A 26,849-nucleotide genomic window follows, 5' to 3' on the forward strand; every position below is an offset into this window, starting at 1 on the left:
TTTAATTATTCACAGACCAGGCTAGAAAAAGTATGTGAACCCTTGTATTTAATAACTGATAGAACCTACTTTAGCAGCAATAACCTCTACCAAACATTTCCTGTAGCTGATGATCAGACTTACACAACAGCGAGAAAGAAATTTAGACCATTTCTCCTTTTTTAAAAAAGGTTTCAGTTCATCAATATTTCTGGGATACCTTGCATGAACAGCCCTCTTCAGGTCATGCCACAGCATCTCAATTGGGTTAAGGTCTGGACACTGACTTGGCAATTCCAAAACACAATTTTTCTTCTTTTTAAACCACACTGTAGTTGATTACTCGTGTTTCGTTTCATTGTCTTGTTGCATCATCCAACTTCTAAGCTTACTCAGACATTTTCCAGTAAAATATCTTGATATTTTGAATTCATTGTTCCCTCAATGACTGCAGGCTGTCCAGACCCTGAGTCTGCAAAATAGTTCCAAACCATGATACTCCTTCCAATATACCTCATTGGGATGAGGTTTTGGTGTTGGATGTGCCATACCCTTTTTCCTCCAAACATAGTGGTGTGCATTTCTGCCAAAAAGTTCAACTTCTGTCTCATCTATCCACAGAACACTGTCCCAGAAGTGCTGTGGAACATCTAGGTGGTCTTTTGCAAACTTGAGACGTGCAGCAATGTCTCAAGTTTGGAGAGCAGTTGTTTCCTCCGTGGTGTCCTTCCATGAACACCATTCTTGTTCAGTGGTTTTCTTATAGTGGACACATGAAGAGACTTTAGAGAGTTCTAGAGATTTCTGCAGGTCTTGCTTGTTACCCTTGGATTCTTTTTCACCTCCTCAGAATTGTACCTTGTGCTGTTGGTGTGATCTTTGCAGGATACCCACTACTAGGGAGAAGAGCAACAGTACTGAATTTGCTTCATTTGTAGACATTTTCCCTTATTGTGGACTGAGGAAACCTTAAGCCTTTAGAAGTAATTTTGTAGCCTTTTCCAGCTTCATGCTTCTTTACAGTTCTTCTAAGGTTCTCTGAAAGTTGTTTTGATCGAGGCATGGCACACATAAATAGATCTTTCTTGAGTAGAGCAGGCTCTGTCAGTAACCTGACTTTGTGTGTCTTTTTTTAGTAGGGCATAGCACCTCTACAACTCACACCTCCAATCTTATCCCATTGATTCAAACACCTGACTTTACATAGCTTTTGTAGAAGACATTACTGCAGAGGTTCACTTACTTTTTTGAACCTAGACAGTGATTATTTAAATGGTGTACTCAGTATTGACAAGCACAATTATTTGTGTGTTATTAGTTTAGGTAGATTGTGTTTGTCTATTTTTGTGACTTAGATGACTATCAGACCACATTTTATGAGTAATTAATGCAGGTAATTGCAAAGAGTTCACAAACTTATTCTTGCTACTAACAAATTCACTGAAAGATATTAGGAAAGAAGTGAAGACATTAAACAATTTTGTACTTAAGTGGAAAGAAACAAATCTTGCAAACTTTCACAAATGCTCTTTTTGTTTGAATATTTACCATTTTGTAAGTAATGGAGGAAGCACATCAGTCATTTATTGACAGAGATTTACCACGAGACAAAATAAACAAACTAAAATTCAGTTTCTATAAACACTAATATTTTGTTAAGTCTTAGTATACGACCTTAATAAAAAAGTTTTAACATGACCTTGACCTTAACTCCAGGCTAAAACTCATCTGAAAAGTATAAGCTTTTGGAAATACTGCATTAGATGGCAACTATGATTACCTATATTCTCCACATGGAATAACACCTTAAAAAAAATCAATGTCCTTAAGATTTAGACTGCCTACCTGTTAACATGTAGATCAACCAATAAAAGACCAATGTATGAATTAAATGTATTTTTATTGTTGAAAATAAATTGTATTCCTACATTGTGTGCCCAGCTATGTCCATTTTTTAAACAAACCCTATGCTGATTATATTCTAATTCCTACATGTCATTCTTAAAAACTCTGTGCATAAAAGCTGCTGCTCCTGATGTCCAACATCTTAAACTTATCTCTTTACTCATTATCTTCATCTCTGTCAAGATCTGTGTGGTATATACTCTGATTGCGCCTCTTAATTAGTTTTATTCCACTGCTTCCATTCTCATGCTCGTTACTAATTCGCTTCACAGCCTTTGTGCGTGTACTCCTTCCTTCTCCCTCAGTCATGCTGCTATCTCCTGATCTGTCCAGTTCCTCATTTGCAGAGTCCTGTGTCTCATCAGATGACACAATCATAGAATCAGGGAGATCCCTCACATCGGAGAAGTTTGCTGATGAGTCTGTGAACGGGTGATCGGGGGAAGGTTCTATGGAATGTGTGCTCAGCTCCCCATTATCATCAACATCATCGTCCAGTGTTATTTCATCTGGATTAATGGAGGAAGAAAGTCCAGAAGTATCAGTGTTATAATCGCTGGGCTCCTCTGAATTATCAGCGCCATCCATATCATCTTCTTCTCCCTCTATGAGGCCCTCGTCTTCCATAGATTTCACCTTGGCATTCAAATCAATGAGACCAAAGGTGGCACAGAACTCAGTTGTCTGAGGGTTAATCAAATGGACAGGTTCTCTCGATCTCTGTGGGTTTGCTGGATCATAGATGGGGACTGTAGGACTAAAATTATTGGGGATTTGGAGATCATGACCTTGCTGTTCCAACAGTTCTGTTATGTCTTCTTCAGACACACTGTAGTCCCATCTGCATCAGAACAGAAATAGTCAGTTACTTAGTATCTTAGATTACGTATGCATTGTAAAAATGTGAGCACATACACAGATCTTTGAATAATCAGATTATTAACCTCATTATATCAGGTAAGATTAAAATTCAGACTCCAAGTGGCTGTGTACTCTATTCAAATACAAGAATCAAGATGTTAGCACTTAAATCAGGTCCCTGATTTTAGGCAGTAATGATCAAGATGCACTGCGTTCAAAGCTTGAGGAAACCTCTTACAAAAGGGAAGAGTCAAAGTAATAATTTAAAGACAATTCTTCATTTGTGAACTGGCGCTTCAAATTCAATTTGTTTCAGCTTCTCATATTCCAGACTTCCAAATACATACATTTCATGTTATTCTTACATGTTCAGAAGTAAAATACATAGTTCGGAAACCTGATCTCCCCCCCCAACCCCAAAAACAAACATTTGAGATTCACTTACTTTGTGTACAGGCTATTATTTTCTGGCATGTTCCATGTTTTAGGTGTAATGTTAATCAAATCATTGGTTGCTTTTAGAATGGCCAGCCACTCAGAATCATACTCCAGGTGATCAGAAGCATTTGGGTCATGTTGTATTTCCACAACCTAAATCAGAAGATGCAAGGAAAATTATTGAAAATGCAACCTGAATTTAGCAAAATTAGAAACCAAGCCAAATGCCTAAAACACAACCTAACAAAACATTATCTTCACATGTCAATTGAAAGCAGTAGTTTTTAAAATACTTTAAAAAAAAACAACTTGAGGGACAAGTCTTCCAGCTAAAAGGGTCTAAGTTTCAAACATGCACTTGTGCAGAAAGTCCAAGGTGCCAGATACAGGCACACATGACCTCTGGTTCTATATGTAGCCTTTCAGCACAGTCCTGTGGTAGACCACCGAACTGGACTGCAAATCCCACTACAATGTGCATCCAGCTTTTTACCAGGCAATCAAAGACCATAGCCCTCTCCCCCACCTCCTTTCTTCGATCCTGTGGAAAAGTTAGTCCAGGTATTGAGCTACTTTACTTTAACATTAATTATCTGCTAATATTTCAAGGATATTTAAATTATGTAAGTATTTGAAAAGTTTTAAAATGATTCTAACTACCAAAGACATTTAAAAACTGTTCAAAGATATTTGCCAGTGTTAAGTTAGGTTAAGGATATGTTATAGAGACTTTACTGATTGTAACTGCTCCACTTATGGGACAGGTGAGGTATCAGAGGATTGGAGGATAGCCAATGTTGTTCTGCTGTTCAAGAAAGGCTCTAAAATTACACCAGGATGTTATAGGCCAGTGATCCTGACATCGATAGTGGGAAAGTTATTAGAAGATATTTTGAGGGACCAGACATATCTATCTCTATATGCGCATTTGAATGGACATGGACTGATTAAGGATAGTCAACATGGCTTGTTCCGTGGTAGGTCATATCTAATCAATTTTGTAGAGCTTTTTGAGGAAGTTACCAAGAAAGTTAACAAAGGCAAGGCACTGGATCTTGTCTGCATGGATTTCAGCAAGGCATATGACAAAGTTCTGCATGGGAGATTGGTCAACGTGGTTCAGTTGCTTGGCATTCAAGGTGAGGTAGTAAATGGTTGCCTCTGACTGATTAGTGGAGTGCCACAGGGAGCAGCGCTGGGTTCATTTTTCTTTGTCATCTGTATCAATAATCTGGATGACACCGAGACTGGGGGTGTAGTGGACAGAGAGGAAGGCTATCATAGCTTGCAGCAGGATCTGGAGCAGCTGGAATTTAATGCAGACATGAAAATACAACTGCAGATGCTGTGGATCAAAGAATATGCACACAATGCTGGAAGAACTCAGCAGGTCAGGCAGCATCCGTGAGAAAATGCAGACATGTATGTGGTGTTGCACTTTGGTAGGACTAACCAGCATAGAATCAGATTTAATGTCACCGGCATATGTCGTGAAATTTAACTTAGCGGCAGCAGTGCAATGAAATACATGATAATATTATAGAAAAAAAAGTAAAACAATTACAGTAGTCATATATGTGTACATTAAATAGTTAAAATAGTGCAAAAACAGAAATAATGAAAGTAAGGTAGTGTTCATGGGGTCAATGTCTATTTTGAAAACAGGTGGGAGAGGGGAAGAAGCTGTTCCTGAATTGCTGAGTATGTGCCTTCGGGCTTCCGTACCTCCTTCCTTCCTCCTACCTCAATAAGATGGGGGCCCGTAATAATGGATGTTACCTTTCTGAGGCACCATTTCTCGAAGGTGTCATAGATACTATGGAGACTAGTTGCCACGATGGAGTTGTAGCTTCTGTAGCCTTTTGATCCTGTGCAGTAGCACCCCCCCCCATTCCAGACAGTGATGCAGCCTGTCAGAAAGCTCTCTACAGTACACTTGTAGAAGTTTTGAGTGTTTTAAGTGACAATATCTCCTCAAACTCCCTACAAATGAAATATACCCACTGTCTTGCTGTGATGAGATTCTAAGGTTTATTCATTATGGACTATGCCTTTAAAAAGAGAGTGAGGGTGTGTACACTAATTCAGGGAGAGCACTGAGCAGCTAGTGAGTCGCTATGGTAATGGGAGGGCGGAGCTATATAATGGATAGCTGGCGTTCAGCATGTTTGGGATATATACGAGGTCAGCTGGCTTTTCAGACAGACACACAGAAGACAGACGAAACAGACATTGGATGAGCTTTGAGTGCCCACGAAAGGGTGGGTTTTGCTCGCAGTGTGGAAAAGCGGTGATTGGTGTGATGCTAGAGCAGATAAGCAGAGAGAAGAGGCAGAAAAACAGAGTGTTCGAGAAGGAGAAATGGCAGCGAGAGGATCAAGTGCCTGGCCGTGGTGATGAGCTGGTTATACCGTTTAATGCCAGCCAAGAGATTAAATTGGTACCTCCATTTGATGAAACCAAAGTTGAGAAGTATTTCCTGCATTTTGAAAAAGTGGCCCAAAATTGGAAATGGCCAAGGGATCAGTGGGCTGTTCTGTTACAAAGTGTGATTAAGGGGAAGGCTCAGCAAGCGTATTCTGCCCTGACTCTGGTAGAAGCAAACAATTATAACACAGTGAAAGATGCTGTGCTTAAGGCTTATGAATTGGTTCCAAAGGCATACAGACAAAAGTTTGGAGATTTGAGGAAGTCTTGGAACCAAACACGTGGCATTTGCCCGTGAAAACCAGGTGTACTTCAATCGTTGGTGTACCTCAAAAGGGGCGGATGAGAATATTAACAACTTAAGAGTTGATTTTGGTTGAAGAGTTTAAAAGTTGCGTCCCTGTTGACATAAGGACATACTTGGAGGAGAAAGAGGCTACGACCCTTTCCATGTCTGCTAGGTTAGTAGACGAGTATGCCTTAACCCATAAGGTTAAGTTTTTCTCGAATAGGAGCTACCACAAGAGTAAGAGAGATAACAAGGATAACCCACAGGTTAAACTAGAAAGTAAGTCGGGAACTAGTGACAAAAGTAAGGAGGAAGGAAAGCAGTCAAAAGGAAAATTTTCCAGCTTTACATGTCACTTTTGTAAGAAGCCTGGTCATGTGGCGGCTAATTGTTTTGTTCCGAAAAGGGTAAAAGGAAAAGGAGACAATTCTAAACGTTTGTGTTCAGTTGGTTGAGACACCGCTAAGGAAGGAGGGGTCTGACTGAGTGCAAGAGGGATACGTAACACTTGCCTTCTTTATAGCTACATCACTATGTTGGGACCAGGTTAGATCCTCAGAGATCTTGACACCCAGGAACTTGACTTTGCTCTCTTTCTCCACTTCTGATCCCTCTGAGGATTGGTTTGTGTTCCCTCATCCTACCCTTTCTGAAGTCCACAATCAGCTCTTCGGTCTTACTGATGTTGAGTGCAAGGTTGTTGCTGCGACACCACTCAACTAGCTGGTTTATCTTACTCCTGTGCGACCTCTCTCCACTTTGTTCTATCATCAGCAAATTTATAGATGGCATTTGACCTATGCCTAACCACACAGCCATGGGTTTATAGAAGTAGAGCAGTGGGCTAAGTACATTTTCCTGAGATGCTCCAGTGCTAATCATCAATGAGGAGGAGACATTACCAATCTGCATAGATTGTGGCCTTCCAGTTAGGAAGTTGAATCCAAATGCAGAGAGAGGTCAAGGCCCAGGTCCTGTAGCTTATCAATCAGGACTGTAGGAACGATGCAGTTAAACACTGAGCTATAGTCAATGAACAGCATCCTGACATAGGTGTTTGTATTGTCCAGCTGATCTAAAGCTATGTAAAGAGCCACTAAGATTGCATCTGCTGTAGACTTATTGTGGCAGTAGGCAAATTGCAGTGGGTCCGGGTCCAGGCCCTTGCTGAGGCAGGAGTTGATTCTAGGTCTTACACAGGGCACTGAGGAATGTGGTAGAACGAAGGGATCTAGGAATACATGTCCATAATTCATTGGAAATGGCAGCACAGATAGACAGGGCTGTAATGAAAGTTTTTGGCATGTTGGCCTTCATAAGTCTAAGTGCTGATTACAGGAGTTGGGATGTTATGTTGAAGTTGTAAAAGACATTGGTGAGGCCTAATTTGGTGTACAGTATTGTGTGCAGTTTTGGTCACCTACCTACAATAAAGATGTAAAAAAGATTGAAAGTGTACAGAGAAAATTTACAAGGATGTTGCTGGGTCTGGAAGACGAGTTACAAGGAAAAATTGAATATAGTAGGACTTTATTCCCTGGAATGTAGAAGATAGAGAGGAGATTTGATAAAAGATAAAGGTGCCCCCCACTTTACAAAGGTAGAGCGTTCCTATGAAACCTTTCTTAAGCCGAAATGGCGTAAAGTGAAGAAACATTATATGGGAAAAATTTTCGTAAAAGTGAAAATCCTCTTTGTAATGTGAAATCAGGTTACTATTATAGGTCTTTTGTAAAAGCGAAGTGGCGTAAAGCGAACATCTGTAAAGCAGGGGAGACCTGTATACAAAATTATGTAGAATACAGACTGGGTAAATGCAAGCAGACTTTTTCCACTGAGGTTGAGTGGGCCTATAACCAGAGGTCATGGGTTAAGGGTGAAAGATAAAAAGTTTAAGGGGAACATGATTAGAAACTTCTAATCATGAGAATAAGGTTGTGAGAGTGTAGAACAACTTGCCAACACAAGTGATGTATCCAAACTTGATTTCAACAGTTAAGAGAAGTTTGGATGGGTACATAGATGGTAGGGGTATGGAGGGCTATGGACCCGGTGCAGGTTGATAGCAGTAGGTTATTTAAATGGTTTGGCACAGACTAGATGGGCCAAAAGGCCTGTTTCTGTGCTGTACTTTTCTATGACTGTATGACATCTTCGGGTTTTCAAAGTCAGTTAAACTGGCCTTCTGAAACTGGACACCACTGGAGGCAAGACTGAGCAGCGAACTGGGCCCAGCATAATCTGCCTCAATAAACTTTACATCTATATTGCATTTCACTTCTGACATTCTGAACACGGACACATGAACACTTAAATTTACCCATTTTTTAAAAATAGCAAAAATGGAAAGATGTGGGTCTTTCTAATGGTTGATTGTTTCAAGCCTTTGGACTGCTGGTATATTGAAACTTACAATAATATAGTATTGTACAATACCTGTAGAAAATCTCTGTGAGGAAGGCATTTATCCAGAGCCAAAAATTTTGTTGCCTTTGGTAGCTGCTCATCATCACTCTTCTGCAAGAAAACAAAAGAAAACATTTAACTTCTTGACATTCAATGGCATTATCAACTCAAGACCCAACCATCTATAGTTACCATTATCCAGAACCTCATTTGGACTAACTATACAAATAGCATAGCTATTTGAAAACGGAGGCTGGGCATCATGTAGTAAGCAACTTAATTCCTGAAATCTCGAATGTTCCAGATCTAAAAGACACAAATTAACAGTGTAATAGAATACTCGCCATTTGCTGAATGTGAAGCTCCAACAAGTCAAAGCTAAGCAACATGCAGGGCTATGTAGCCCACTGATTAGCACCATGGTCAATCCCTCCACTGGCTGCTTCCAATGCCTGCAGAGTATACTATAAACAAAATGCACTACAGTTACCGTAGATTCCGGATTATAAGCCGCTACTTTTTTCCCACATTTTGAACAGCTTTGAACTCTGCGGCCTTTAATCCAGAGCGGCTAATACATGGTTTTTTTCCATGCCGCCTCGTAAACATTTTGCCTCGTAACAGTAGACCAATAAAATTGATGAGTAGTTCACAGAGGTCCAATGAAATTGTACGATAAATCAAGCGCACTTTCACAATTAAATTATTGTAAATCAGTCATTTGTACTCACCCTCATCAACATGGAAAACACTCGAAGAAAAGCATTGTGCTGCCTTTATGGCAGTTACTTAGTTTATAATATTTTTGCTTAGTAATTCATTTGTTAGTTAAAGTTAGAAGTGTTTTAACTATATTTGTTTTCTGTACTACATCCCGGGATGCTATGACGTCACACCCGGTTTCGCCGCGTCTTGTGGGATACCGGTTTGTGATAAACGGGAAGGTGGGGGCATTACGCGAGCACATCAGACCCGAGCACATTAGACCCGATCGCGTTACGCGAGCTCATCAGACCCGAGCACATTAGACCCGATTAGACCCGATCGCGTTACGCGAGCTCATCAGACCCGACCACATCAGACCCGATTAGACCCGATCGCGTTACGCGAGCTCATCAGACCCGACCACATCAGACCCGATTAGACCCGATCGCGTTACGCGAGCTCATCAGACCCGAGCACATTAGACCCGATTAGACCCGATCGCGTTACGCGAGCTCATCAGACCCGAGCACATTAGACCCGATTAAACCCGATCGCGTTACGCGAGCTCATCAGACCCGAGCGAAAACGCTGCTTTTAAGTTAAAGGCGATCAATAACTTTTCCTGGTAGGCTGCAGTATATATATTTTTACCAGTCGCTAGGAGATATTGGAATGTTGTTCGTGCTGTTCAGTAAAAAAGTATATGCAACGTAATTTGTGTTACCGATACGTATGTATATTTAAAAGTAGCCGTATTACAGGCACGGTTCGAAAAAAAGCATTTGCAATATATATTTGTTTGTTACCATATGGATTTAATTAAAAGTTAAAAAATCCTCACGTGTAATATCTTTCTGTGTAAATATCTCATATTACAACGTGGGACACCTGCGGCCGAAAATCCGGTGCGGCCTGTACAAGTAAAAAATTGATTTTATTTCTAAAATTAGAGCCAGCGGCTTTTAATCAGGTGCGCTCTGTAGTCCGGAATCTACGGTACTTACCCAGGCTATTTTAATAGCTTTTCCCTAACTTTCAGCAAGCAATTGAACACCATAACCTGAGATTCCCTCCAAGATGCAAGCTAATTTGGAATTGTATCTTTGGGCTTTCATTATCACGGGATTGAAACTCCTAACTCAAGAACACTGATGGAGTACTCTCAACAGAGGAACTGCAGCAGGTTAATATGGTGGTTTCACTACCTTTAAGGGCAATTTGGAATAAACAACAAATACTTGCTTCGGCACCTGTGCCCATATCTCCAAGAAAAAAGAACGAAGACAGACCAAAATCTAGCTGGTTTATTCCACATTAAAAAAAAAACAGAATGTGAGAAACACTCAGCAAGTCAGGAAGCATGTATAGAAAAGAGAAGCTTTGGATGTCTGATGAAGGGTGTTGGATCCAAAACGTTTCTTTCCACTGATGCAGCCTGCTCCACCGTGTGTTCCCAGTATTTTGTGTTTTTGTTCCATATTTCCAACAGGTGTAGTTATTTTAAAAATTGGGCTGTATCAGGTTGGATCTATGTATACTTGTAACAAATCTACAATGAGATTTGGCTCTGTCCAATTTTAAATATTCTCTGTCCATTGATGTTCTTGTGAAACTGACATTTATTGTCTATGCTTTATTATTATTTTCTGTATAAAGGAGTTGGTTGCTATCCTCTTAGTCTTGATTGCCAGACTCTTCAAGACCTGGTTGTGACGCCATGTGTATCTGCCTTGTGTAAGGCTGGTTTTGCAGCTTGCCAGGATATGCTTGAGGGTTGCCGGATTGGGTACAGGGAACAAATTGGGTCTTCTGCAATCGACTGGTGTGGATTTTTTGTGAGGGAAACACATCATATGAGAAAACCAACTCTGGTTGCTTCCATCTCTTATATGTCTTTCCAGCTGATTTTCCTTCTTTCCCACTGCATCCATTTTTGCCAGGGAGACTGCCTCTGCACTTCTGACTGACTCTTTTTGTCATCACACTTCCTTGACAACCATCTTCCTTCGCTCTGGAATTGTGGCTTTGTGCCAGGTGGGTCCATTTGCTGTCAAACCAAAGCCACCCTTCCCCTGTTGGACTTGCCCCACAATGTCTCTATGCCCAAGGACTGCTGTTGCTTGCCGCATTACATCAGCTGGGGTCCATTTCCACCCAGTTGATAAGGTCTGTGAAACATTACCTGATAGTCTTGTCATGAGAGTCTTTCAGAACACTTGAATTCTTCTGTAAAGCCAGTGAAAAGTAGTTCAAGGACTCCTTTACCATAGAGACTGATGTTACTGGCAGACCTTGGGACACCGAGCCACTTCTTTAAGAACAACCTGGTGGTTCGCTCGAGCTTCTTCATGGTTGTTAGTGGGACCTCATAGACAGTGTCTGGTCACATCATCTAGGGTAGAAGTCCAAACTGTAAGCACCGGAATTTCAGTTTTCCAGCAGCATTGCCTTGATGTTATCCAGGCCACTGGCGATGTGTTGCTTTAGTTGCTGCACCTGCTCTTTGTCCATGAAGCTGGAATTGTACCATCTACCCAGGCTTTTGACAGGCTGTTCAGACACTGTTGGAATTGGATCATCACCGATGAAGAACTTTGTCTTTCAGCTTTCTCTTGACTATGGAGTTGCTTTGTGACTTGCTGGATTTGATTTTCGTTCTGGCCCATTTGATGTTTTCCTGCAGCTTTCCAAGCAGTCGCTCGGTGCACGCTGAAGTAGTGGTCAGTGTTTTTATATCCTCCGTGTACGTCCTAATTGGGGGGGACAACGAAGTCCAACACTTGTTCTTTTTCCACCTACCACCCATCTTGAAGCCCTGATGATGACCTCCATGGCCACTGTGAAGGCCAGGGGTGATGTAGTGCAATCTGCCATAATGCCTACTTCCAGTCTCTGCCAAGCTGTGGTAAAATCTGCTGTTGTGAAGCACGATTGCAGGTCTTGAAGGTACAATGTTACCAGCATTGTGATGGGCTCTGGTACCTGGAAGAAGTCAGATGCTTCCCAGAGTGGTGCATGGGGAACTGAGCCAAATGCATTGGCGAGGTCCAGGGAGATCACATCGAGATTTCTTTTGTCCTTCCTTGCTGCTTGGAGCTGGTGCTATATCACGCTTGTATGTTCCAAACTTCCAGAGAACCCTCGAATTCCTGCTTTATGTACAGACATGTCATTGTACTTTTTTCTCTTCAGGTAGCTGGCCAGCCTCTGTTTCCATTATGCTAAAGAAGATTTTCCTCTCAATGTTCCGAAGGCAGATTGGTCGAAACTCACCAATGTTTTCTGCATCCTTTTATTTTAGCGTCAGGACACTGCCAGCCCTTCGCCATGCTTTGGGTATTATCCACCTCTGCCACACTACCCTCATGGACCGCCAGAGAAACTGCAAGATGTTCAATGCGTTCTTATAAAGCCTATATGGTACTCCATCAGGCATGGGAGCAGAAGCTGCTCCTGCCCATCTGATTGCCTTCTCCACTTCTTTCCATTTTGGAGGTTCAAAATCCAGGTGGCAGTTAAGCATGGCTGGGTGGCTTACAAATCAACTTCAACCACTGTTAGGCTAAACCGGGTAATAGAAGCCGATTTCCTTCTAAATTTCACCAAGTTGCTAAAAATTCAAAGTTATTCTGCAAAGTAATATTTCTTATTATCAACATCTTGGAAAACACAGCACACTGGAGTAGTCTGTTGCTGATACTAATTTACGCATTACCCTGATCTCTTCAACAAACTGAGGGTAACATTAAGTTTAGGCTGGTGGTGAACATTGACAGCTTGGGTTGAGGTGTTTGCTGAGCTTGGGATTTGTAGATGGTATCTATTTCGATATGTTTATTTATGGAGTTATCAGAAGAGAACCATGCTTCTAAAAATTCTCCCAATTGCTTCATGTTTGCCTGAGCCAGAACCGCCGCAGTGTTCCAATTAAAGTGGTGTCCTTCTCCGTCTTCATGTACTGAGATCATGTCTCCGTACCTCCAGTTTGTGTTCCCGTAAATGAGATGAGAGTTTACCTCTTGTTTGGCTGACATAGTTCTTGCTGCAGTCTCCACAAGTGACCCTGTACACCTCAATGCTTTTGTCAGTTGTCTTTACTGGTACAGTCGGCCCTCCTTATCCGCATGCGCAGATTCAACCAACCACGGATCAGGAAAACCTGGAAGTTCTCTCTCCAGCACTCGTTGTTTGAGCATGTACAGACTATTTTTTCTTGTCATTACTCCCTAAACAATACAGTATAACAACTATTTACATAGGATTTATATTGTATTAGGTATTACAAGAAATCTAGATGATTTAAAAGTACAGGCAGTTCCTGGGTTATGAATGAGTTCCGTTCCTGAGTCCATCTTTAAGTGGGATTTGAAGTCGGAACAGGTACATCCGGTATTATTTAGCGTCAGTTAGTCAAACGTTTTTCTTAATATATAGTATATATTTTACCTTTATGCATATAAAACACTTAAGAAACGTATGTACTTCAATAATTAAACCACTGCGTTGCTTAGTTATAATTGTGGCTTTCATCGGGGCAGGGCCTTTCACATGCTCCATTAAAATTGTTCCGATCATTGACCGACTGTAGCCTAATGCTTTCCCAATGACTGATGGCGTTTCACCTCTTCCCGATCGCTTTATTACTTCCACTTTATTTTCAATCGTTATCATTTTCGTGAACAGAAACACTGCGGATTCAGAGCTGCGCCGGGTCCTAATGTCCACTGCACTGAGACAGGTTAAATAAGGGACTTGAGCAACTGCGTTTTTTGGTATCTGCAGGGGGTCGCGGAACCAATCCCTCACAGATAAAGAGGGCCGACTGTACTTTGGTTTTCGAGAGGGAGCGTGGTTCTCTTCTGATAACTCCGTAAACATATTGAAATAGACGCCATCTATGAACCCCTAAGAGCCAAAGAAATGAGGCAATAGAGTTCAAAGGTCAACTGAAGGGGGTAGACAATCAGAATGGAGGCAAGCGAACAGGGATCTATACAAATGCGAGCACTCCCAGAGACACCAACAACTGTACACCAAGGACGCCACCATTGACTGGCAATGTCAATTGTCTGCAAGCTAACTGCCAAGCTCAGCGAACACAGCAACATCAACCATCAATTTAAATCGTGATCCATACCAGCACAGCCAATAGTTAAAAATGCATTCCTCCCTCCAGTTGCTTGATTAAGGTTTCCCATTCAGCAAATGCATGAATCCTAAATACTACATTTCTTGTTTTCCTGCAACCAATCAGTTGGCTTTGAAAATGGTGTTAGCAGACGTTTATTTTCCACTTCAATATAACACCCCAAACAACAACCATTACATCAAGGGTAAAAGAGAGTTGAGGGTAGATATAGAACCAATAGAAAATGACGCTGGAGATATTGTAATGAGAGACGCAGAGATGGCAGAGGAACTTAATGTGTATTTTGCATCAGTCTTCACAGTGGAAGACATCTGCAGTATACCAGACATTCAAGAGTGTGTGGGAGGGGAAGTATGTGCAGTGAAAATTATGACTGAGAAGGTGCTCAGGAAGCTTAATGGTCTGAGGGTGGACAAATCTCCTCAATCTGATGGAATGCACCCTCAGGTTCTGAAGGAAGTAGCTGGAGAGATTGTGGAGGCATTAACAATGATCTTTCAAGAACTGATAGATTCTGGCATTGTACTGGATGACTGGAAAATTACAAATGTTATCCCGCTATTTAAGATGGGTGGGAGGCAGCAGAAAGGTGAGAGGCACTGATTGTGTGGATAGTCAGAGGCTTTTTCCCCAGGGCTGAAATGGCTAACATGAGAGGGCATAGTTTTAAGGTGCTTGGAAGTAGGTATAGAGGACATGTTAGGGGGTAAATTTTTTACGTAGAGAGTGGCGAATACATGGAATGGGCTGCTGGTGACAGTGGGGGAGGCGCATATGATAGAGTCTTTTAAGAGACTTCTGGATAGGTACATGGAACTTAGAAAAATAGAGGGCTATGGGTAACCCTAGTAATTTCTAAAGTAAGTACATGTTCGGCACAGCATTGTGGGCTGAAGGGCCTGTATTGTGCTGTAGGTTTTCTATGTTTCTAAAGGAAACTATAGACCTCTTAGCCTGGCATCAGTGGTTGGGAAGTTGTTGGAATCGATTGTTAGGGATGAGATTACGGAGTATCTGGAGGCACATGACAAGATAGGCCAAAGCCAGCATGGTTTCCTGAAAGGAAAATCTTGCCTGACTAACCTACTGCAATTTTGAGGAAATTACAAGCAGGGTAGACAAAGGAGATGCAATAGATGTGGTGTACTTGGATTTTCAGAAGGCCTTTGACAGGTGCTGCACATGAGACTGCTTTGCAAGATAAGAGCCCATGGAATTACAGGAGAGTTACTAGCATGGGTGGAATATTGGCTGATTGGCAAAATACAGAGTGGGAATAAACAGATCCTATTCTGGCTGGCTGCTGGTTACCAGTGGAGTTCCACAGGGGTCAGTGTTGGGACTGCTGCTTGTATCATGTATGTATGTCAATGATTTGGACTATGGGATTAATGGATTAGTGGCTAAGTTTGTCAATGATACAAAGATAGATGGAAGAGCTGGTAGTATTGAGGAAAAAGAGAGCCTGCAGAGAGACTTAGATAGTTTAGGGGAATGGGCAAAGAAGTGGCAAATGAAATACAATGTTGGAAAGTGTATGGACATGCACTTTGGTGGAAGGAATAAACAGGCAGACTGTTATTTAGATAGGGAGAGAATTCAAAATACAGAGATGCAAAGATAATTGGGCAGTTTTCCAGGGAAGGTAGGACCTGTTCCGGCGGGACGGTTTACATCTAAACTGGAGGGGGACAAGTATTCTTTCAGGTAGGTTTGCTAGAGAGGCTCCAGTGGATTTAAACTAGATACAAGGGGGGAGGGGACACCAGAATGTAGGAACAGATGTATGGGAGAAGGAAGAAAAAGAAGATAGTAAAGTTGTTTGCACCGTTAGAGATAAACAGAGAGGAGGAGGTGAAGAATTTCTTAAATGCATTTATTTTAATGCTAGGAGCTTTGTAAGAAAGGTGGATGAGCTTAGCGCATGGATTGACATCTGGAAATATGATGTCGTAGCTATTAGTGAAACATGGTTGCAGGAGGGGTATGAACTAAATATTCCTGGATTTTTTGCTTCAGGTGTGATAGAATCTGAGGGACAAGAGGGGAAGGTGTTGCATTGTTTGTCAGAAAATATTACAGTGGTGCTTTGGCAGGATAGATTAGAGGGCTCGTCTAGAGAGACTATTTGGGTGGAATTGAGGAATGGGAAAGGTGTAGTAACACTTACAGGGGTGTATTATAGACCACCTAGTGGGGAGCGAGAATTGGAGGAGCCAATTTGTTAGGAGACAGCAGATATTTGTAGTAAGCACAGGATTGTGATTGTGGGAGATTTTAATTTTCCACACATAGACTGGAAAGCCCATACAGTAAAAGGGCTGGATGGTTTGGAGTTTGTAAAATGTGTGCAGGGTAGTTTTTTGCAGCAATACATAGAGGCACCAACTAGAGAAGGGGCAGTGTTGGATCTCCTGTTAGGGAATGAGATAGGTCAGGTGACGGAGGTATGTGTTGGGGGGCTCTTCGGGTCTAGAGATCACAATGACATTAGTTTCAATATAATTATGGAGAAGGATAGGACTGGACCCAGGGTTGAAATTTTTGATTGGAGAAAGGCTAACTTTGAGGAGATGCGAAAGGATTTAGGAGTGGATTGGGTCAATTTGTTTTATGGGAAGGATGTAATAGAGAAATGGAGGTCATTTAAAGGTGAAATTTTGAGGGTACAGAATCTTTATGTTCCTGTTAGGTTGAAAGGAAAGGTTAAAAGTCTGAGAGAGCCATGGTTTTCAAGGGATATTGGAAACTTGGTTCGGAAAAAGAGAAGAGATCTACAATAAATATAGGCAGCATGGAGTAAATGAGGTACTCGAGGAATATAAAGAATGTAAAAAGAATCTTAAGAAAGAAACTAGAAAAGCTAAAAGACACGAAATTGCTTTGGCAAGTAAGGTTAAAATAAATCCAAAGGGTTCTACAGTTATATTAATAGCAAAAGGATAGTGAGGGATAAAATTTGTCCCTTAGCGAATCAGAGTAGACAGCTACGTGTGGAGCCAAAAGAGATGGGGGAGATTTTGAACAATTTATTTTCTTCGGTATTCACTAAGGAGAAGGATATTGAATTGTGTAAGGTAAGGGAAATAAGTAGGGAAGTTATGGAAACTATGAAGATTAAAGAGGAGGAAGTACTGGCGCTTTTAAGGAATATAAAAGTGGATAAATCTCCGGATCCTGACAGGATATTCCCTAGGACCTTGAGGGAAGTTAGTTTAGAAATAGCAGGGGCTCTGACAGAAATATTTCAGATGTCATTAGAAACGGGGGATGGTGCTGGAGGATTGGCATATTGCTCACGTTGTTCCATTGTTTAAAAAGGGTTCTAAGAGAAAACTTAGCAATTATAGGCCTGTAAGTTTGACATCAGTGGTGGGTAAATTAATGGAAAGTATTCTTAGAGATGGTATTTATCTGGATAGACAGGGTCTGATTAGGAACAGTCAACATGAATTTGTGTGTGGAAGGTCATGTTTGACAAATCTTATTGAATTCTTTGAAGAGGTTACTAGGAAAGTTGATGAGGGTAAAGCAGTGGATGTTGTCTATATGGACTTCAGTAAGGCCTTTGACAAGATTCTGCACGGAAGGGTAGTTAGGAAGGTTCAATCATTAGGTATTAATATTGAAGTAGTAAAATGGATTCAACAGTGACTGGATGGGAGATGCCAGAGTAGTGGTGGATAACTGTTTGTCAGGTTGGAGGCCAGTGACTAGTGGTGTGCCTCAGGGATCTGTACTGGGTCCAATGTTGTTTGTCATATACATTAATGATCTGGATGGGGTGGTAAATTGGATTAGTAAGTATGCAGATGATACTAAGATAGGTGGCGTTGTGGATAATGAAGTAGGTTTTCAAAGCTTGCAGAGAGATTTAGGCCAGTTAGAAGAGTGGGGTGAAAGATGGCAGATGGAGTTTAATGCTGATAAGTGTGAGGTGCTACATTTTGGTAGGAATAATCAAAATAGGACATACATGATAAATGGTAGGGCATTGAAGAATGCAGTAGAACAGAGTGATCTAGGAATAATGGTACATAGTTCCCTGAAGGTGGAATCTGATGTGAATAGGGTGGTGAAGAAAGCTTTTGGTATGCTGGCCTTTATGAGTCAGAGCATTGAGTATAGGAGTTGGGATGTAATGTTAAAATTGTACAGGGCATTGGTAAGGCCGAATTTGGAGTATTGTGTACAGTTCTGGTCACCGAATTATAGGAAAGATGTCAACAAAATAGAGAGAGTACAGAGGAGATTTACTAGAATGTTACCTGGGTTTCAGCACCTAAGTTACAGAGAAAGGTTGAACAAGTTAGGTCTTTATTCTTTGGAGCGTAGAAGGTTGAGGGGGGACTTGATAGAGGTATTTAAAATTATGAGGGGGATAGATAAAGTTGACGTGGATAGGCTTTTTCCATTGAGAGTAGGGGAGATTCAAACAAGAGGACATGAGTTGAGAGTTAGGGTGCAAAAGTTTAAGGGTAACACCAGGGGGAATTTCTTTTACTCGGAGAGTGGTAGCTATGTGGAACGAGCTTCCAGTAGAAGTGGTAGAGGCAGGTTCGGTATTGTCATTTTAAAAAAAATTGGATAGGTATATGGACAGGAAAGGAATGGAGGGTTATGGGCTGAGTGCAGGTTGGTGGGACTAGGTGAGAGTAAGCGTTCGGCACGGACTAGAAGGGCCGAGATGGCCTGTTTCTGTGCTGTAATTGTTATATGGTTATTTGTAGAACAGAGATGCGGAGAAATTATTTTAGTCAGAGGATGGTAAATCTGTGGAATTTGTTGCCACGAGTGGCTGTGGAGGCCAAGTCATTGGGTGCATTTAAAGCACAGCTAGATAGGTTCTTGATTAGCCAGGGCATCAAAGGATATGGGGTGAAGGCAGAGGCATGGGGATGACTGGAAGAATTGGATCAGCCCATGATTGAATGGTAGAGCAGACTGAATGGGCCGAATGGCCCACTTCTGCTCCTGTATCTTACGGTCATTACTATTTGTAGTAAGTGAATTATTAAGTGAGGGCACATGTTTATATTATTCCACCCCATCTCTTACCGGATGCTGCATCAAAGCTGCAAATTTCACATGTAGGTGTGCTGCAAACCAATAGGAAGGCTTGAGATGCTGCAGAAGCTCTATAGCTGCAGGACTTCCCAATGTATTAGCTTCGACCTCCGAGCGGAAAAAGGCCTTCCTTTTCAGAAGCTGTTTTTTGTTGCCGTAATGATAGATACCTTGTGGCCAGTCATGTGAAAGGAATATATCCATATGTTGTCTTAACTGAAAATTAAAGGAACAAGAATGAGAAAATTACTTAAACTTATCACTACAATTAATGGAGAACAAGTAGTCATCAGGCCAGTTTATGACTAATCCTTTATTCTCTTAAACAAAAGTTTACATTGGACTTTTTTAAAAAATGGACAGTTCTCCAGGTTATTTGGAATGGACATCTGCATTATGAAGATCAAATACAGTTTGAGAGTTCCACCTGTTAAGCTTGTCATTCATTTTTTTCTTTGCATGCTGGACTGTATTGCAGTCATATCTGAAAATAATTTATCAAGTTTAGCATACTGCTTATGAAAACTTCTTGATTGAAACCTATGCAGCAAAAGTTGTAGACCACTAAATGTAGATTTAGTTATTGATTTAAATCTAAAATGTCTTAGTTCACTAAGTAAATCAGTAATTTTGCTAACTGAAATAACCCTGTGCCCTTCAAGGGTGTGCATCTTGAATTAGTAGCAATTTTATACTTTGAAATTCAATCTATACCAGACCTGACTTGTCACGTTCAGGCAGATTTTTTTTTAATTGATGGAAAATGGAAGAAAACAACCCACTATCTTGAAATAAAATTAAATTTGTGGATCAAGTAGGCAAGTCTCAGCTTACTCCAATGGCATGTTTAAGTATTTTGACGACATGACTGTTGCCAAATCAAAGATGGTGACGAATTAGCATGTAGTACGAAGATCGAAAATCTGGCTGAGAGGTGCCAAGGCAACTTCTCACTCAACGTCAGCAAGACCAAGGAGCTAATTACTGACTTCAGGAAGTGGAAACTGGAGCCAGTCCTGAGGTTGAGTCATTTGTGTTATCATTTCAGAAGATTCGTCCTGAATCTAGCATATAAGTGCCTTTACGAAGAAAGCACGGAAGCGTCTCTACTTCCTTAGAAATTTGCAAAGATTTGGTCTGTAATCTAAAACTTGGGGCAAACTTCTGTAAGCTTCAAACTTCTAGAAAATATATTGACTGGTTGTATCATGGCCTGGTTTGGAAACGTGAATGCCCTTTAATGGAAAAGCCTATAAAAAGTAGTGGATACAGCCCAGTCCATCTCAGGTAAAGCCCTCCTCACCACTGAGCACATCTACACGGAGCGCTGTCTCAGGAAACCAGTATTCATCATCAAATATGGCGCCAGCGAACAATGATACCTTGAGTGACATCTTTCAAAAAGCCAATTATTTCATGTTCTCTTCTGCTTGTTCTTTTTGTCTTGATTGTATTATGGAAACTGTTGGAGTTGTGATGTGCAGTATGGAATTCAATCGTATGGTCTAGTGCTCTGCTGTGTTCAGTGAGAACTGGGAATACGTGTTGCCTCGTGGAGAAGACTAGAGATGGGGTCCAAAGAGGACCAAGAACACGAGCTGCCTCATGGAAAAGACCAGAGACGGGAAGCGGGGTCATGAATGATTCCATTTTGAAGCGTCAAGGAAGATTGAATCATTGAGACGAATGCAGAGGTCAGCAGTGGCTCCCAACCAAGGCCACGGGGTGATGGCGGGCAGTAGCCAGGTTGGCGGAGTTCAGACCTGGCTTGTCAGTTGCTTTTCATGGAAGGACTAAATTTGAGCGGCCGTTTTGCTTGAATGTTGTCGCAAGGATGTTTTTGATATTCTGAGATATTAATGTAATTATTGAACTGTACTTTATATTGGTCTCCTCCAGCTTTGTGTTTTCTTACTTGTTGCGGATAGGCAGGTGGGCGATATGTTACTTTTTGTACTTTTACTGTTCATATTTTGTGAGGGAGGGGGTTGGGGGTTTTGATGCTCAGCTGCCATTTTCCGTGTGGGCGATCTGTTAGTAGTTTTGTATGGGGGTGGGGATTTGTGAGCTTTGTTTCCCTTTTTTTGTGTGGAGGGGGGAGGAGTTGATGTCTTTTCTTTCAACAACTCCCATGGGTTTTCTGCATTTCATAGCTACTTGGAGAAGACTAATATCAGAGTTGTATTGTACATACATACTTTGACAATAAAATTAACCCCTCGAACATTTTTTTTTAAAAAAGGATATCCATCATCCAGGTTCTCAAATGGCATAAAGGACAACCTTAAAAAAATACCAAATATTTTCCTCATATTCAAACCTACCACCTTGTCCTTGATTAGCACTAGCATCACTTGTTCCTTTGAATTGCTACTTATTTGGCAACAGATAAGCAAGTTCAATACAACTCAACTACAGGTAAGATGCCAAATTGAAGAGAGAATCATCTGCTTAGTGAGTACAGTCGGCTCTCCTTATCCGTGAGTTCCACATGTGCGAATTGAGAAAACCTGGAAATGCCCTTCCAGCACTTGTTGCTTGAGCATGTACAGACTTTTTATTCATCATTATTCCCTAAACAATGCAGTATAACAACTATTTTACATACCATTTACATTGTATTAGGTATTATAAGTAATCTAGAGATGATTTAAAATATACGGGAGGATGTACGTAGGTTATTGTGGATCGGGATCGGAAAAAAATCGGAAGTTCTCCTACTAAGTAAGTCAGGTACTAAGAACAGGTACATCTGGTAATTATTTAGCGTCAGTTTGTCAAACGTTTGTTTTAGTATATATTTTACCTTTCTATGTAAATAAAATACTTAAGAACGTATGTTTCAGCACCAGGCCCAGTGACAGATCGCTCCGTAGCGTGCTCTCCATCTGTGCTTGGTTGATGTGGAGGATCAAAAACCCAATAATTAAACCACTGCATTGCTTAGTAATAATTGTAGCTTTCATCGGGGCAGAGCCTTTCTCACTTTATTCTTTAAAATTGTTCCGATCGTTGACTGACTGTAGCCTAACGCTTTTCCAATGACCGAATGCGTTTCACCTCTTTCCGATCGCTTTATTATTTCCACTTTATTTTCAATTGTGATTGTGATTACTTTCATGAACAGAAACACTGCGGATTCAGTGCTCCACCGCCAGGTCCTGATGTCCACTGCACTGAGACAGGTTAAATAAGGTCTGGGGTTCCGCTGGGTCCTAAGGTTCACTGCATTGAGACAGGCTAAATAAGGGACTTGAGCATTTGCGTTTTTTGGTATCTGTGAGGGGTCCCGGAACCAATCCCTCGCGGATAAGGAGGGCCGACTGTAACTAGCCAGAGGATGTGACGGTCAGGCCTAATGGACCAGGAATGAATTCAGGACACATTTTTGCTACAAATGTACCATGTAATAGTAATATTAAGGGCACCTGTAAAATGGATCTTTTCAAGTGGTTTGTGTTGTGCTATAAGTGGATCACACCTATTGATCAACATCCCATCTGTAATACATGGTTGCTATTTGAAATAGTTGGGCTTTAGTTCAAAATCAGTTAGATGCAGAGAACTAAGAATCAAAATCAGTGAAGTGTATTTTTTTTTAAATGTATCAAGTATTTAAAATAACAATAGCCATATTAACTGACCTGTTTCAGTTTGAAGACATCAATATTTCTAACATGATATGCACTCCGCACAGTTTGCTGATTATATGGTGGATATTCAAAATGACCTTTAAAGAATAAAGAAAATTCAAAGGGCTTTAATGTATAATAAATCAATATTTTTAAATACAAGTGTTATTTTATATACAAAACTCTAGTGCTGCCAAGTTTTATTTTCAATATACCACAAAATTCTAGTGCTGCCTATCCTGAAACAAGGTCACTGATAAAGTTCTCAGAAACTTCAGTAATTGGAATGATTAGATTTTATATTAATTTTGAAACTACTGATTGGAACATAGTACCTAACAAATCTAATGATAAGAATGATAATTGTGTTAAATAAAAATTGCTCTCTAGAAATAAAGAGCAAGACTTTTATTTTGGGCCAAAGTTATGGCAATTTTCAGATGAGATTCAGTGTTTTGGTAAGTTGTATAATTTACCTTTTCTGTAGTCATGTGGTTTAAAAATACCAGAAAGTCCTCCTATACGTACACCACGATATTTCACCACACCGGCATATCCTAGTAATAAATAAACATTTTACTTTTCATGAGGTGAATACCTACAGTACATACGTTTAATACATTTGCAACGGTAAATAAATCTTGAAGATGTACAACTTTATCATTAACTTTACATTCCTAGCTTGTAACAAGGAAAATATCAGCTGCTTTATTTATTCAAATTGTCTTATATAAAAGTGATAGAAAACATAAATGCACTGGTATGCCAAAATGTCATTATTCTACAATGTATCACATGCACAGTTCTAGTGGATCAGATAGTATAGTAAATTTTCTTTTGGAAAATTTTAACCCGATTACAACTGTATGCTTTTTAAAGAAATGTAAGTGGAACATTAGTCTGGAATATGACAAAATTTTGTGTAATTGTCCAATTACAAAAAAATCTACACTAGCCAAAACAGGTTAGAAGTCTATATTTATTGCTGAATATACTGATACTTGAAGATGTTACTTTAATACCTAGGTAGTAAATGTTTGGTGCCACCCATCCTCCATATGGCAACTCCTGGAGGTGATTAGATGCTTCATGATTGCCTCCTATGAAGATGGTGAGAACAGGAGCTTTCTTTTCTCCAGAATAGTATCTATATTTAACAATTCAACAAAAATCATTTCACCTCATAAACAGAACATAGTATGCAATAATTTAAGTTATACATTCTTGAAGATGGGCATCTTTATCGTCAGCTTTACATTCTTTCCTTTTAAGAATTTAGTTACATAATTTACATATATGCACCTGCATAAGTACATGTAAAATATATATTTCACAATTTTCCTCACATTAGAAACATTGTATAGAAATTTAAGTGTTTATATTATGATGGAAATTAGTGTTAATATTAAGTACAGCAAACATTTGAAAACAGATTAAAGATTGAAATCAATATTAATTTGTAAACAATTATAATTTGTTTAGGACAAAGAAAAACAAGTGATGAAATGAAATAATGACCTTGAACACCCACTTACTTGTAGAAACTTTGCATTTGTCTGTATTTAGTGGGTACAGCCATGCAATTCATGTCAGCCTCATTCCTGACTGCTTGAAAATCTCCACAGCACAACAAGAGGTCCACCTTAACATTGTCCTTTTTCTCCAAAAACTGAATACTGTCATAGATTTTGTCCAGTTCACCATGGCAGCAACCTTCTACTGCTACCTTCATTCTAACAGCGTGCAACTGCTTGCACTACAGGTTCCAAAGAGCTGTGTGTCTTTATGAGCACTCTCCCTTCCTGGGCCCTATTTATGCACGCTCATGTCTCAGTGTACTGACCCAATTAAGCTATCAGAGACTCTGAAATTAAAGAGAGGGCAATATTCATTAAAGTTACAGGAATATAAGATACAGTTTTACTACTTTTCTTGCACAGTGAAGAACATATGGCTATAAGCAAGCAGAATAGCTGTAATATGTCAAAAGACTTTTAAAATTGATTTTTATTAATGATACTAGTTTAAATTCAGATGGTGAAATCTATATAACTGTTACTGTTTGTTACATCTTACTTGTAAAACTAAACAACGACTACAATCTTCACACATAATTTAATAACTCAATTGGAATATAGTAATTCACAGCTAGCCCTAAATACTGGAAACAATTAAAGGTTTGTCTTACGTTCATCAACTATGTTATAAATTGGCAAAACTACACAAAATTAACCAAAATGTTGCTAAATATTTTTCTTTTGAAGAATAAAACACTACTATTTTTCCAGTTGATGATGGGTGTAAGTTTCTGATTTTCTGTTCAGTTAGCTTTATCCAAATTGTGGGAAATGATTCAGATACTACTTACACCCCACAGGGAAACAATAAATCTTTAAGATCTATAGTCCAGTTAAATGTACTTCAATGAACCTTGAGGTTCTAAATGCAAGTAGATAATATATGAGCAGTCAGTCTTACTTCAGAAAGAGATAAGACTTCTTGAGCTTCAATGACTGTATAGCTAGTCACAGGTTAATTAGACTGAACAAAAAGGGAATCATAATGCTTAAGGGATATGTCTGATTAAGACAGGCAACTCACTGAAAAAGCTGTCAACATAAACTGTCATTCCATCTGAACTAAGCAAAATATTTTGACATTAAATGAAACTTAATTATTTCGAGTGTTTTAGATTTCCTGTTGGTTAGCGCTTTGAACACTAGTTAGCTCAGGTATCTACATTGTTCATTATTTACTTCTAGCAAGATACATTTTGTGTTACAAGGTCTTTACTCAGAATAAAAGAAATGCTAAGTTTCTTAACTCATTTCGAATCAGAGAATTAAGCTGGTGAGCTGGCAGCGGTTAAATTCATATTAAGTTGAAATAAGCTAATAACATTGCAGTCTTTTGCATATGGAACTTAATAACAAGCGGCCTCAATGAGATGTACATGATTTTACGAGAAATCTCGTCGGAGCTCTGATACTGTCTCGACAAATAAGGTCAAGAAGAATTCTCTTGTCTCACAGGCTGCAAATTCCCGCTTCAAAAGACTTCAAATTTTACGTCGTCGATTATATTTCAATCCAAAATCGGCATTTATTTGCACTTGTTGGAGTTGAAGAGTGCGGAGGTACCGAGGGCCGGCGGAGGCGACAGGAGGAAACACAACAACAAGGGGTACAGTCCGGTGGCTACCTGGCCCACTACGGCTTCAGGTTCTTTGGAGATCAAAGATTTTCTTTCATCGCAAAAGAATCTGAAGGTGTTAGAGGCAGTTTCAAAGTGCAACTCCGCGAAGTTGAGGACCAGCCCGAGGCCGCTCACCTGTCTGTGCAAACCGCCTGGAGACTAGGCCGTACCCATCACCGCGCATGCGTCATTATTCAAGTAAATTCAACCCAATTCTCTGTGTCATACTTTCTACCGTGGAAAAGAAAACAAAAGCAAAATAAATATTAAAAAACGTGATAAATCGTCAGATACAATAGATATTTTAAAAGACAAAATCATAGTGTAAAACAGTATCAATGCAAATATTTATATCATTCGAAACGACTGAGAAAGTAAATCTAAGTATTTCAACTCAACTTTTGAGAGACTTAGAGCGTTTCGAAACTACGAAGAAATAAATTTTACGTAATCTGTTTTGTCGCAGACTCTCACCGTGAACTCGGTTTGTATAGTGTGGAAAGTGCGGGTGCCGTTGCACTCTCAGTGCCGGGCCCGGCTCCAGCCTCTCGAGCACGAGAGACGGGACTGCGGCGCGGCGCGGCGCGGCTCCCCTCCCCTCCCCTCCCCCACTCCCGGAGCTCGGACGGTCGGAATGCGGCTGCGCTGCGGCTGCTGAAGATGGCGTGCCTGCTGGAGGCTCCGATGCGGATGAGTGTGCTCTCGGTGAGTACCTGGCCCCGCACCGCCACTCTGACGCCCCCTTTCCCTTTTCTTCGACGGCAGCTGACAACTGGGAGTTAGAGCGGGTGGCGTT

The 26,849-nt window shown here is 40.4% G+C and overlaps 2 protein-coding genes across 4 annotated transcripts in view; one reads left to right on the forward strand and one right to left on the reverse strand.

Moving 5' to 3' along the window:
• Window positions 1-1,494: 1,494 nt before the first annotated feature.
• dbr1 (debranching RNA lariats 1) lies at window positions 1,495-26,663 on the reverse strand. 2 transcript variants are annotated; one of them, XM_073046884.1, is made up of 10 exons: window positions 26,528-26,663; window positions 26,189-26,284; window positions 24,394-24,722; window positions 23,881-24,005; window positions 23,335-23,415; window positions 22,871-22,956; window positions 19,218-19,442; window positions 8,336-8,416; window positions 3,191-3,336; window positions 1,495-2,725 (listed from the first exon to the last, which is right to left on the reverse strand). In XM_073046884.1, the coding sequence occupies exons 3-10, from the start codon at window positions 24,588-24,590 to the stop codon at window positions 2,041-2,043; spliced, it is 1,626 nt and encodes a 541-aa protein (XP_072902985.1). In that variant the 5' UTR covers window positions 24,591-24,722; window positions 26,189-26,284; window positions 26,528-26,663; the 3' UTR covers window positions 1,495-2,040. The 2 variants fall into 2 exon arrangements, with proteins under 2 accessions (XP_072902985.1, XP_072902986.1); XM_073046885.1 differs by lacking the exon at window positions 26,189-26,284 and having other exon boundaries at window positions 26,528-26,643.
• The window catches only part of armc8 (armadillo repeat containing 8), a 133,500-nt gene continuing 133,245 nt past the window's right edge, over window positions 26,595-26,849 (forward strand). Inside the window, exon 1 of one of the 2 annotated variants that reach the window (XM_073046881.1) lies at window positions 26,595-26,758. In XM_073046881.1, coding sequence (XP_072902982.1) covers window positions 26,714-26,758 — 45 coding nt within the window. In that variant the 5' untranslated portion in view covers window positions 26,595-26,713. The remainder of the gene's footprint in view (window positions 26,759-26,849) is intronic. The other variant, XM_073046880.1, reaches the window with a different exon arrangement.

The sequence above is a fragment of the Hemitrygon akajei genome, chromosome 5 (genome assembly GCF_048418815.1).
Source record: "Hemitrygon akajei chromosome 5, sHemAka1.3, whole genome shotgun sequence".
Lineage (NCBI taxonomy): Eukaryota > Metazoa > Chordata > Chondrichthyes > Myliobatiformes > Dasyatidae > Hemitrygon > Hemitrygon akajei.